This window comes from Lampetra planeri, chromosome 11 (assembly GCF_965212315.1).
Source record: "Lampetra planeri chromosome 11, kcLamPlan1.2.h2, whole genome shotgun sequence".
NCBI classification, from domain to species: domain Eukaryota; kingdom Metazoa; phylum Chordata; class Hyperoartia; order Petromyzontiformes; family Petromyzontidae; genus Lampetra; species Lampetra planeri.
This window is the reverse complement of record NC_136117.1, coordinates 9,527,821-9,541,074: the sequence shown is the minus strand read 5'-3', so window position 1 is coordinate 9,541,074 and position 13,254 is coordinate 9,527,821. Positions and strand designations below refer to the sequence as shown.

At 39.6% G+C, this 13,254-nt stretch overlaps 1 protein-coding gene across 2 annotated transcripts in view; it reads right to left on the bottom strand.

The window, feature by feature from the left end:
- LOC144721286 (protocadherin-23-like) overlaps positions 1 to 9,848 on the bottom strand; it is a 38,681-nt gene extending 28,833 nt beyond the window's left edge. For both annotated transcript variants that reach the window (XR_013585876.1, XM_078598786.1), the window contains exons 1-12: positions 9,699 to 9,848; positions 9,563 to 9,592; positions 9,025 to 9,233; positions 7,546 to 7,711; positions 7,302 to 7,390; positions 6,000 to 6,119; positions 5,477 to 5,589; positions 4,605 to 4,753; positions 3,631 to 3,810; positions 3,007 to 3,098; positions 1,919 to 2,038; positions 1,660 to 1,769 (exon numbers count right to left, since the gene is read on the bottom strand). Coding sequence is in view for 1 of the 2 variants with exons in the window: in XM_078598786.1 (XP_078454912.1) it covers positions 1,660 to 1,769; positions 1,919 to 2,038; positions 3,007 to 3,098; positions 3,631 to 3,810; positions 4,605 to 4,753; positions 5,477 to 5,589; positions 6,000 to 6,119; positions 7,302 to 7,390; positions 7,546 to 7,711; positions 9,025 to 9,233; positions 9,563 to 9,592; positions 9,699 to 9,750 (1,430 nt within the window). In the remaining variant the exon portion in view is untranslated. The remainder of the gene's footprint in view (positions 1 to 1,659; positions 1,770 to 1,918; positions 2,039 to 3,006; positions 3,099 to 3,630; positions 3,811 to 4,604; positions 4,754 to 5,476; positions 5,590 to 5,999; positions 6,120 to 7,301; positions 7,391 to 7,545; positions 7,712 to 9,024; positions 9,234 to 9,562; positions 9,593 to 9,698) is intronic.
- Positions 9,849 to 13,254: the final 3,406 nt, after the last annotated feature.

Here is a 13,254-nt window from a genome sequence, read left to right as displayed (position 1 = left end):
AAAATATGTCAATAAAGTGTTGCAGATTTAATGAGGAAGAGGAGGTTTGCCATGAGATTGGCATGTGTGCAGTGTCGGGGGAGAGCAGGTAAAAACAAAACACTGGCATTGGAGTGGCGGACACAGAGGTCAGTGGATCTAGGGGAAGACCTAAAGCTGGGTGATGGTAAGAGTGTAAGAGCAGCCCTTGTAGGGCGGGAGTTGAGTTTAGATCAAGCTGTCGCACCATTCGAGCACACTACCCCCCCTGGTTTAAACTCAGATGCACCGTGCCCGGGACTGAGGTCTGTGGATTTTCTGTAACCCCCCCCCCATACCTCGTCTCGCGGTTTGTGCTCTGTGCAATAACAAAAATATTGATAAAAAAAAAGCGATGTGGTTGCATCAATAGCACTGGCAATGGTGACCTCTATACCATGAACTTGATAAGCACATTATCCATTAGGAACAATATTTCGTCATTCGTGTTTGAAGTTAAAGTTTTTCTTTCTGTTTAACCAGGTGAGAACTCAAGAGACCAGGAGTGACCTCGGTCACAAACGTGACAAAAGCCACATTTTTTTGCTAAAATACACCAAATGAGGCAAATAGAAATAGGAAAAAAATCTACTGTGTTACGTGAGAAATCTAAAACATCGTTGTTGTCTCTGGCTTATTTCAGTTCTTGTTAAATATGTTGAATTTTAACTGATTTATTTGTTTAGGACATACATCAGTATGGATGAGTGAAACATCATCGGTCGTATGTGTGTATGGCGTGACATGTTTAAAATTTTAATGCAAATTAAATGTAATACATTTATAATATAGAAGTAGACAAATACAAGCTGTCTACACTTTGAATCTTTGGCGAGTCATAATTGTGTTTAACCTTGTAATTACCACGTAATTGCACGTGCCTGCATAAAATGACAGTGCCGACACTACATCGCTATTATACGAGGTAGTTAAATAAAGTACGAGCCTTGACAGGGCATCGGTCCAATTTTCAAACAGGAGAAGGGATCAGGTTGGTTCAGCCACCCCATAAATACATTCTAGGGAATTACAAATATCTTAACCGCCGCAATTATCCCAGTGACTCTGTCAATGAAATAACTGTGTCGGTACTGATACGACGTCTATATGGTACAGAGACAATGTGTCAACAGTGTGGCATGGTTATTTTAATGAAATTACTGGGTTGTTTCAAACGCATTTCTGAAAAAAAAATCTTGCAAAGCATGCTGTTGTGGGGTGTTTTTTTCAGGCCCTGTGACGTGAACGTTTCAAGACTGGGCCGTTAAATCCTTGTACCCAATCCAAAAAGCCAAATTTGGCCTCCCCAACTGTGCTGGTCAAGGGTTGTTTGACCATACTTCACCATGCTGGTCAGTGCAGGTTGGTGAAAGTGGAGGAAGTACCCATGACTGGTTTAGAAATCACTCACCGCCGATGTTAGCCATGGCCAGGAATGAAGCTTGGGCTGTCGGGCTAATAGCGCAGTGTGCTAACCACTGTATGTCAAATAACAGTCATTCGTAAAAAATTAAGAAACGTGCCTAAGTAGCTTCAGTAACCCAGTTGTCCAGCGCAAATGGGGCAATGCACTGTCATTCAAGGCGTCTGTGGGAAAACGAAATAAGTTGACTGATTTGTGCACATGGGTTTGATACTCACTCGAAAATGGGAGGCTCATCATTGGTGTCAATAAGGTTCACTGTTATTCTTCCAGTGCAAGATCTCCTGGGTGAACCATTATCAGTAATGGTCAGTGATATCAGAAACACCTGCATGAAAAAAAAATGCTTAAAGAGATAACCACGTGAAGAAAAAATGTACAGTAAAAAAGACACACAACTTAAACTTTACAGCAATGAAGTATTAACTTGAACGTTGCATGCTTTTAAGAAAACTGATACAGTTAAATTGGGCTTACCTTAAAATTTCCTTCATAATCCAAAGGAACAAGGTTGGTTCTCGATATAACCCCACTGCTCGAATCGATGTTAAAATATTCCGCAGAAGCCAATGGTGGGACTTGGTTAGAGATCGAATACTGCAATGGAAAAAGAGCACATTTTCTACATTGGAATGTGGCAACAGAGTAAAAAAGGGGTTAAAAACAACATTTCAATCACGTGTGGTACTCTCCCTTGGCTTTTTGCACTTTGGCTGTCGAGACTCTACTGGCACGCCATCACTTGCTGACCAAAATCTCCACTATCGCGGCAATCACTCTTGAAACATCTGAAGCCCGTCTATTCACCTCCCTGCCAAAGCCCCCTCTGGCTCTCAATACCCAATCATCCGGTCCAAAAAAGGCACTGATTAAAATTGCCAACATGTCACAAAAGCAGAAAAAAAATTCAGTCTGGGAGCAACAATGAGTGCCCAAAATAGCCGGCAAGTACAAACTGTGCTGCGCAAAGAAAAAAACGTACGAATTTGAAGGATGCCATGTCAATGCACTTGAATCATCCCAAATCATCCGAATTAGCAAAGACTGTCGGCCAAAATTTGCCCTAGCCTCATTTGAACTATGCATTCCGCCATTCTTCGTTCATGCTTTGAGTGGAAAGGTATTGAATAACCAAGGTTATTATAAACAATGACGAGGAAGCAATAGTTGAATAAGTGGAAAGGTATAATAATGGATACAAAGAAATCTCATGAGAAAGGTACCGAAAACAAATACATTATATGTGAAACCACACTAGGGTAACAGAGCAGACAGTATTGATTAGCAACACAAGTAAACCAACACAAAAACAACAGGATGCAGAATATTGTACTCAACAGAGGCCACATATGTAATGACCGCGCTATGAAGTGCGAATTTCCATCATAAACATCAGACGAAGATTGGCCGTGAACCCACAGATCGCTAAGAGTATGTGAGATACATCAAGTATCTCTGAGACTAATATTTAATGATCCACCCAAATAAAACAACGTATACATTATTACAAGTTGGTCAAACTGAACTTTTGTTTAATCGGACTGTTTAGCATGAAGCATACTCACAGTCAACAAATCCCCAGCATCTGGGTCAACCGCTGTAACTCTAAAGATCGTCTGGGAGGGACGGAAGTTTTCTGTAATGTTTGCAACAGCTCCTGTGGAAAAGAAAAGGTAAAACATAAAAAACGATTGATATTTTAACGTTTACATGATCCATTAGGCCACATATTTTCTAAGACGATAAAACAATATGCACATCCATTTATTTAGCTGTCTGAGGACAGGTTTTCATACAAATACATCCATAAACCAATTGCTACGAAACTCACGACGGTTCGTCAATCCCATTGGTCCGATTTGGAGAGTGTTTGGGTCAGAAAGTGTCGGTACTCCTATCTCCTCCTCGAGGTCTGACCATTGTGGATGAGTGAAGGCTCCATGTAGCTCCTTCCAGTGGAGGCTATTCTGCTGGCAGTGGCATGAGTAAGTAATTGCAGGGCTGCACCTTTAACCTTTAACCCCGTAAGATAATGGGGTAGCTTGCAAAATTAAATGCCTATACATTTTTTTCTTTGATTCATTCTGTCTGTTAATTGGAAACTGCAAGCTGGAAGAAGAATTGACTTTTAACAAATGCAAATTCAATTTATTAAATGTCATAGCAAAATGTCACAGCACATGACGAACCGTTGCCCTGAATTGGTGTGCACGTGGGGGCTTCATTCACTGGGACCAGGAACACCGATAGCGTTGCTGTTGCAGTGTTCGTCCGCCCTTTATCGTACACTCTTATTGACAAAATATAGAATTTCGGCGTCAGCGCGTCATCATAATCGAGCTTCCTCGAAGACGTGATCACACCAGATCCTGTCCAAGTGCAGAAAACAAATCAAATGAATTTCATAGCAAATACATATTGACACCATTAGCAGTAGTTTTTTTTAAGTAAGTAAAATATCGCAGCAAAACCTATTTAACACACAAGTAAGAAGAATCCATAATATAGGTGTTTTGGGTTAGATAGCATACATATAAATGCGTCATTAAACCTGCCACCACCCGATACAGCCAATTAGTAAGGTGTTTCACGTAAACAGAACATGCCAATTCGTCACGAGTACAGCATAGTATAGGTTTAACGACACATTTATATTTATGCGATCTAACCCAAAACACCTATATTAAGGATAATATTGGTCGTGAAAGCCGACGTGTTAAAGTAAGAAGAATCGTTCATTCGCACAGATTATAGAACACTTTCCTTCACGTGTTTGTGCTTGTAAGTACGTAATTCAGCACCACCACCTGATCATCATCACCAAAGTAATTGTCGAGTTGTCCTCGCCCCACCCACAACAAACCAAGGGCCACGATGTGACCACAGGGCTCAGATAGTTCCCACTGTCCGGGAGGGCGTGGCTTCTTTTAGCACTGGTTTTATATCCAACTTTTGCACAACCCTTTGATAATTTAGTCCAGTTTTTAATAGCTAAAGTCCATAATAGCAACACGGCTCAACATTAAAGATCGGTTCATATTGGATCATAGTATGAATGTTATCGTGAACAACTCCCCACCCGCCAAAAAATAAGAAATGCTTTGAACATCATGGTGTTTGGAAAGCATTAGAGAGCAAACCACCTTCTGATGAATGCTCTTACCTGCAGCAATGGTGAACGCATCTGGCGTGGTGTCAGCAAAGGCATAGGTCTGTGTGTCACCAGCGTCACGATCCGTAGCTGTAACCTGCAGCACAGGTGTGCCTGGAGGTTGTTCTTCAGCAAAGTTCGTTTGCGTGAATGGAAGTGGACTGTCACCAGAGGGCCAACCCACAGAGTGTGGTGTTACAAGGCAGCTGCTTGCTATTCAATTCAATGTCTTTTATTTTAGCAGACGAGATCACGTGGGTTCTTTACTCTGTCTTATATTTTCGTTAAATTCATTGCATTTCCCGATACAAGATTAAAATATTGAACTGTGCATTGCACTTTAAAGTTATTGAGCAAACATTATCAACGCATATTTGTCTGCATGTTTTACCACAAGCAATGTGTGGTTAATGCAGATTTGATGCCTGGAAATAGGTGTCTATTTGGTGATGGAACATCCTATTATTATTGCCAGAAAGGGTAAAGTATTTTTTTTCATCATATTGGCAAAAAATTGTCCCATTGATAAAAAGTTATTTTGTTGAGCTGACAGCAATACAAAGTATATACACATCACAGCCAAACCGCGCCACGTTGTCTCGAGCAGGCCTTGTGCAGATACAAATAGCAAATTAAGGTCTGCCACTCCAAACATGTCTCGCTTTTGTAAAACCACACTGAGACATTAACAAAATATGTCCTATAATCTTTGATCCATTTTTCATTACCACTGTGTTCTGAACTTGTCGACCGACAGTCTCCAATGTGGAGCACAAAGGCAGGTGAATATGTTTTATCACTTAAGGCTATGGACTGCCGTTGCAGATGACTCGCGTTATCAATCGAATGTAAACCGTACGATACGACGGGAGGTATAATGTTACCTGATGATGGGGGGTTCATCATTCGTGTCAAGTATATTCACGGTGAGAGAGCCGGCGCACGTGAACTGCTGCTGCGTGCTCAATTCCCTCACCGTGATATTCAAATGCACCACCTGTGAGTGGCATCGTGAAGCATAGACATCGTAAAACATCAACGCAGTGGCGATTGTCAGTCACGCTGCCCTAAACGGCAACAACAAAAACGTAAATAGGTAACATTTTGGCCAATGGCCGTTCTTCAAAGCTGACAGATTTACTCAATAATAGTGGGAGACTGCACCGTACACCATGGATCCCTGACAAACATTTTATTTTATCTCGTGTTTTCGAGATGAACAGTATTACATCGGCATGTGAACGTTGCCCATTCGTAGATATATATTTAGGGCAATGTTTATCGACGGCAGTGTTATCAAAATAATGATGCTCGTGCACCACTGCCAATGTATCGCGGCAGAGCTGGACGAGATGTTCCCCCAGCGGAGGCTTCTCAGTCGAAGAGCAGAGAGCACGAGTCACTCACGCGGAGGTTTGCTTCGTAGTCTAGTGGTGACAGAGAGCTTCTCTCCACGGCGCCACTGGCGGGGTTGATTGTAAAGTAGCCCTTGGGTCCACCGGGTGGAATTTGAGAGACGATGTCAAACTGCAGAGGGCCGAAAATTATGAGAGAGATAAAAAAGTAAAATCCGAGAAATTCCGGCAAATTATAATGTCAATGGGGAATTAAGAGCCAGCTATCATACCTTGACAACACGGCTTAAACACATAATTGTGGGTGACTTTCCCCAAGACATCAAGGCATCGTCATGTGTTAACAAAACAAACCTCTTTTTTTTCAAGATAGCAATCTGTCCCTAAAGTGCACAGCTTAAAGCAAAAATTCTGAAACCATTTCACATACCCCCAAATGGTGCAGGTTTCGATTTGTGCCATCGAAATAATGACAGTGGTGAAGATATCACCACGTTCACACAAAAAAAATATATAAGATGAGAATCTGTCCGAATGTTTCAAATACGGTTTCTAAAACGCCTCTCCTTGTGCCCAAAAACAGCGCAAGTTTCCCTTTGTACCAGCCAGGTCTGTGTCATAACGATTGTATTTGCATATTAATAGAGAACAATGTGCATGGTGCTGAAGTTCCAGTGTTAAAATCAATAGTTATGACGTATTTCCAATAGAGTCCTGATTTACACTGCTGATTCAATCTGTGAACAGGGGATCTGCATCAGATAGTTATCAGAATGCAGTGTGCACTCGTCGAGAATACAAGACAATTTCGATTTAAAGCTTTCGTGACTGCAGGGATTCACCTTCTTGGTTCTTTGGGTAAAGTCACGTAGAAGGGAAATAATACAATAATACAAATAAAACATAATAAAATGCAATTATTTGACAGCGCTGTCTTTCTGACAGCTCTGTTTCTTCACCTGAGGACGGCTGCTTGTGTTGTGGCCGAAACGTCGTGATAATTTTATTTTATTATGTTTTATTTTTATCATTGTATTATTTCCCTTCTACGTGACTTTACCGAAAGAACCAAGAAGATGAATACTAGTCAATGTTTATTAATATATGGTCCAAATCTGTCTGCGTCTCTGGACTCGGTACAGAAATAGTGGGCATATTCATGTCAGAGAGAAAGGCCGTTGGCAGAAGCTGGACTTGGACATTGGCGGAGATTCAACAGCAATGATGGCTGTGGGAAGCGAGTTCCATACCCTGCTGTCTCCAGACGAAGGAGGCAGCAGACACGTCTTAGAAGAAATGTCTCAACGAAATATCTGATTTGTTGCATACATTGATATTGCGGTGCTGTACTTACAAATAGTGCATCCTTTTCTGGATCTGGCGCAACAACTTTGTAGACATTTTGTCCATTCGGAGCATTTTCAGGTATTGATACAGTTACGCCTAAACAGAACAAAAACATGCTTCATGAACATTCTAGCTGAGCTGTCAACTAAATAAATAATACGGAAGTTTGAACAATATGGTACATAATGTGTAACAAATAATGGTGAACATTTCCAGCGGTGATGACATATAAAATTCAGGTTACCACTTACCCTGCACAAAAGCATTTTCACAGCTTGGCGGTTCGTTCACATTCAGTATTCTTAGCTGAAGGGTGGCTGATTTTTGCACTGCTCCACCAGCCGCAGATATTGAAATGCTCACAGTGTACAGCTCTGATGCTTCAAAGTCAACAGTTGAGCCTGTGTCAAGGACCAGCTGTGGGCATACCAAAAGCAGTATTTTTTAACTGATTCATCAAGGCCATTATGTATGATTGATTTTACAATCGTATTTAGAGGTGGCTAGGTGGCTCAGAGGTCAGAGCACTTTGGGTACCAATTCAGACACCCCCCCCCCCATGATTAAACTATATTATCAAGCGTAATAACAAGGTCAGCAATCATTGCACAATAAAGACATTGCGGTAGGATTCTATTGTTGTTATGAATATGGATAAATTCCAGCTCTGATAATTTCTACCAAAAAATGATCAGTTTCCTTGCCATTATAGCAAAACATTTCTCTCTGTGGCAAGGTGGGTTGGTGCTGCCCCTGAGGGTGCATACGAGGTCACTTGGAGAGATTTCAAGAGCAGTTCTATGATATCTCATTCCACGGACTGTTCTCTAGCAGGGGATGATGCACTGCTCTGCAAACATTCTGAAAAGAGTATTTTATGAAAGCATATAATTAGTACATTCATAGCACGTATTATGCGCACATATAATAGCCTATAATATATGTACCCTTTGAAGGCAGTTAATTGACAAATGTGTTTGCGTTTACTTTTAATTGTGCTTTGTCCACCAATGCCAATGTAGCATCACCAAATAATGTGTTTAAAAGTACATTCAGGAAATCTGTGGTAGATTTTTTTGTTACAATATTTTAATAACTGATCAAATATACGTGATGTAGTTTTAATGTGCACAGGCACTGTTAGAGGATTGAGACAGCATCTCAGTTGTGAGCCAGTTGTCTTTGTTTAATAACATTTGAGTGCGCACAAAAGTTGGCATTGGAATGTTCAGAGATCTAAGAATGAATACCACAGCATCTCCTCATATTTTACACAACGTATAAATACTAAAAATGTATTTAAATGTTGACAAATATCTAAGAACCTCACAGACAATACATAGGTATGCTTCTTTGGACCACTGATGCAGATACTTAATTTTAAAAATAGACTCAGTGATACTTATGAGATTGCATATCATGGTACATTAAAAAAAAATTTCTGTAATGTGTAGTCATTTGACAATATGCCTTCATACAGATTGTGCAGTTTACAAGTGCATTTTTTCCTCCGGTGATGGCTGTAGGTTCGTTTAAAAGTTCCAGTGACACTTAATAGCTGTGGAAGTTACGTTACCACAATTCACAAGTGTTACACTTATCGTGATGACGCAGATAATGGACAGGTGCCAGACGTACGACCATGCCGCTCTTTTAGATTATCCAAACAACACGTTACATTCTGAAACGATAATGCAACGCTGTCACTCACTCGTGCTGCACATTCTCACCTGCACATCATATGTGACCACAGAGCCAGACTTTATTGGTCCACTTATGAGCGGTTTTAAGCGGATGAACGCAGGAACGATGGCTTCAATCCGTGTGGTTAGTAGCGACTGTGCAACGCTGACATTGGCCACTACTTGGAAGGTTGCCACGGTGGTTGCTGGAGGGGAATTCTCCACCAGGTCGTAACTAGCTTTCAAGCTCTGAAATTCTACGTTTGGAAAGACATAATAATCTTAGGGGATTTTGCAGGATTTGACATTGTCCATTTGTTTCTGTACACTTGTTTGAACGGCACTTTTTTATTTCAAAGCGAAATGAGTTTAAGAGTTTTGAGAGTTAACAGAAATGTATTTTTCTCAGGTGTCATATTTAGCAACTGGTGTATAGAAATGCTGATTATTTTTATATGGCTCCATACTTTTGAATGTATTTTACTGTAGTACATAAAGTTAATGTATTTGTAACTAAACAGTTACAACAGGTATGCTTCATACACTAAAAACAACATCCTCTATTGTGAATCCAAATAGAACTTACCTAAACCATCAGCTTGAGCAGATGTTACATCTACAAAAATCACAAAAAGCAATATTATGTTATACATTTACAAGTGCCGTAATATTATTAAATGAAGTACATGATTTGTAATGTATGAAAATCATAGTTTCCTTACCTGCTACAGCACAGATGGTTAAAACAAACAGAATCACATTATTTCGATACATTTTGAAATATAATGCTAATATTTATTACTCATGAGAAACGAATTTTCAACCACAAACAAGTCTTGTCTACAAAGTAGGCACTGATGCAATGAAATTTCGGTGAGATCCCGACCTCAACAAGGCGCAAATGCTTTTTGGTCATTTTATAAGCGAGGCAGTGTCTTCATTGCCGTGACATTCAGTGACATCACTGAGTCTTGTTTTCATAAAGGTAATCTGTGTTTCTTAGCATTTCAATTCAGAGGCTATGGCAGCTGAACTTCTGCATACGCTACGTGTAAGGTCATGGAAGTTTGCAGACACTTTCGTTGATATAGCTACTTATGATCATGTGGGGTTATGGCAACAACATCTAAATATCCAATTTGGATAACTATAATTAATAAATAAAAAACATTAAAAAAACACTCAGACTGGCAGACCCAGTCTTTGTTTATTTTTCAAAATACACCCAGGTTTTAATAAGTACAGTCCAACAAAGGAGCAGATTGCAATTTACAAGCATAAAACATATTATCTCATACTACAACTCTAATTTACAACACAGGTTAGAATATGGAATAATAATTATTATTATTGAAATGATATAGTATGAAATATAATTATAATATGTGTGTATCATATTGGTGCATTTATTGGATTTTGCCTGAAACATTTGCATTAATATCCCCAAATGTGTCCATACATTTTAGACTATTTTATTTAAATAGCTAAAAGAACAATTTCCCAGGCCAATGCTGCCTTTTTGACAAATTTTTATTCAATAAACAAATATATACCGTGTATAACTCTCAAGTACTTCCATTTTTTTTATTATCCCAAAGAAAATTAAAACTCAATTAACCAGTTATATTGAGTTAATTATTGCCTTGGATTGCATGGCACGATCGCACTTGTTTGCCCAGGGATTTGTTGGCCACAATTGATCCCAGGAATGGAATGCTTGTTGCTAGCAACAGTTGTCACCCAACAAGCGCTGAGCTAACACCCTGAATATGTTTTTAAAAGGGCTTCCCGGTCACACTTATGGGGATGACTTTCTGCTTAACGCTGGCTTACGATGTGCCCTGCTTTTGGCAGTATTTAAAGCATCACAAGGCCAACGGTCGTAGCGATAGACAAAGTCATAGTTGCTTTCACAAAGACCTTGCTGAAAAATATGCAGTGCAGAGCAATATTGGTTTATCGTTTAACATTATGGCTGTTAAATGCCTACATAAATTACAGCTTCTGTGTAAGTGTACGAGTTGATTTAAATTGCGCATAATGTTGCGATGAAAATATTTATTTTATGATGGCTCAGGCTTTCTCATTTCAATATTTTGGTCAGGTTTCATGAACATTTTTTTGCAGAAATGTAATATATTTTGCTCTGTAATCACTCCAGGATTTAGCAGGGTGGAGCCTGTGTAGTGTTTGGATAGGTGACCGCCATGCATGCCAGGTTGTTCTAGGCAACTTCAGTGCTGCACCACAGTGTATTAAGCGGAAGGCAGTGCAGAATAATGTATTACAGGACCGTATGTCTAAGATTCCACGGCTACAGTCCCCACCCCATAAATCAATAATCCCCCATGATGTAAAGAGGCCCTCATCCAGCAGTGGATTGACAAAACGGCTGTACAATTACAAAACACGACTGTTTTCACTTACTCTACTTCGCTGCTGATATTGTTGTACGCGTATTTAAAAACAGCTAAATAAGTACAGACCAAATTTAAATAATGTGACGACGATCATATTGTTTTTAAAGTCATGGGTAATAGACTCGGGTGTGCAGAAGTTAATGAAAAATGTAATTTCGCCATGGATATAGATGTAATATAACATGCCCTTTACTTTTTAGTATACACTATGAGACAATCTGCATTATTTTTAGATGCTCTTGTACACAAAGGCATTGGCATCTACGTTCACAAAGCATTACTGACACATGCAGAATTAGCTATTACTTTATATGCACACCCAGATAGAATTACCAGACGCATGCACATGCAAGAGCACAAACGTGCACGCGCACACACACACACACACCGTGGCTCGAAATGCCACAGCGATAGCATTTTATAATAACTTACAACTACAGAAGATAATTTGATGTAAGAACCATACCATGCTTAGTCAAGAAACACAAACTACAACACTTGAGCAATATCTAGCATTAATGCACAATGAGTCAATACATATTGTGTTCCAAATAACCAAATGAATATGCCAAAAATATACCACCACATATTTGTCCCTCCACAATTTGGTATATATATATTTAAACATACCATCAGTCACACAGCATTCTGGGAGTGCATAATTGCAGCAGTATTGGTTTAATACCAGAAAACTTTGGACTGGATTTGACATCCAGTGTCTCATCAGCTGTCAAACACTGCCAAATTGAGGCTTATGTATATCTGTTATGTGGGTGACTGGGACTGGTGGTTTGGTCAGGTTAAGGTATGTTTTGTGTGGGGGTGCATATCGATGTATTATTGGGTCATGTAGAGAAATCAAGTCGATGATATATTAATGCACCAACCATTAAACATTTGCTAAGAATGTGGGAGTAGTTCATTTGGTTTAAATTGCCAACGTAGCATAACCTATCTTTAATAAAATGCCAACAAAATATGGACATTGGCGGGTGAAAATAATAATAAAAAAATATATGAAAAATTCCATTAGGAAACCTAACTCATGAATGTAGGTTACTGGACAAATCGCATTGGAGACGAGTATGATTGTAGGAACTCGTCATGTTTTTTTTCTCAGCTCAATAATCCCTTGAGAAAAACTTGTTAGATCCCCTAAGTTGGTAACAAAACACTGTAACTAGACCCTATAGGTCATGGGCGGCAGTGTCTGAACATCACGTTAACTGTAAGCATGCTTAAGTTTATTGCTATCTGTCTGGGCGAAGAAAGGTCATTGAAACGGTGTAATGATTTCAAACTGGAGTCTGCACCTGTTCCATTTAGTTAAACGAAACACTTGCTGTTTTGGCTGACAGGACACCGGTAATGCCCCTCATTTCATTGGCAAACTTTGTGACACATTCTGGAATCTCGCTCTGCGGTGTCCAGACTTTAAATAGTGTTCAACATCACAGGGGTGGAAAACACCAAGTCACATGTCATGTCGGCTTACTTTTTTTGTGTTTGAAAATATACTGTAACATTTACGCAATTTCATTATCTCAATGAAATTCTAAGTGAGAATAAAAGCGAATTCGTCTCGTAATTGCATCACTATATAATGAATGAAAATGTTCATGCTTGTGTTTTTTTGGTAAGAGAATGGGTGGTCTAGCGGTCACAACAAACTACTGGGCTTTTTCCCTGCAGTTGATCGTTTAACTGCAGTGTTTCCAGGGATTTTGTTTCTTACCAAAGGTCCACCATCTGTAAAGTGGAAATTAAAGCGCTTTGAGATTTCATCACTCACAAAAGAAGGCCATTTTGTTCCGGTTGAAAGTCGCTTGCAACTAAAATTACTGAAAGCATAGCCTGC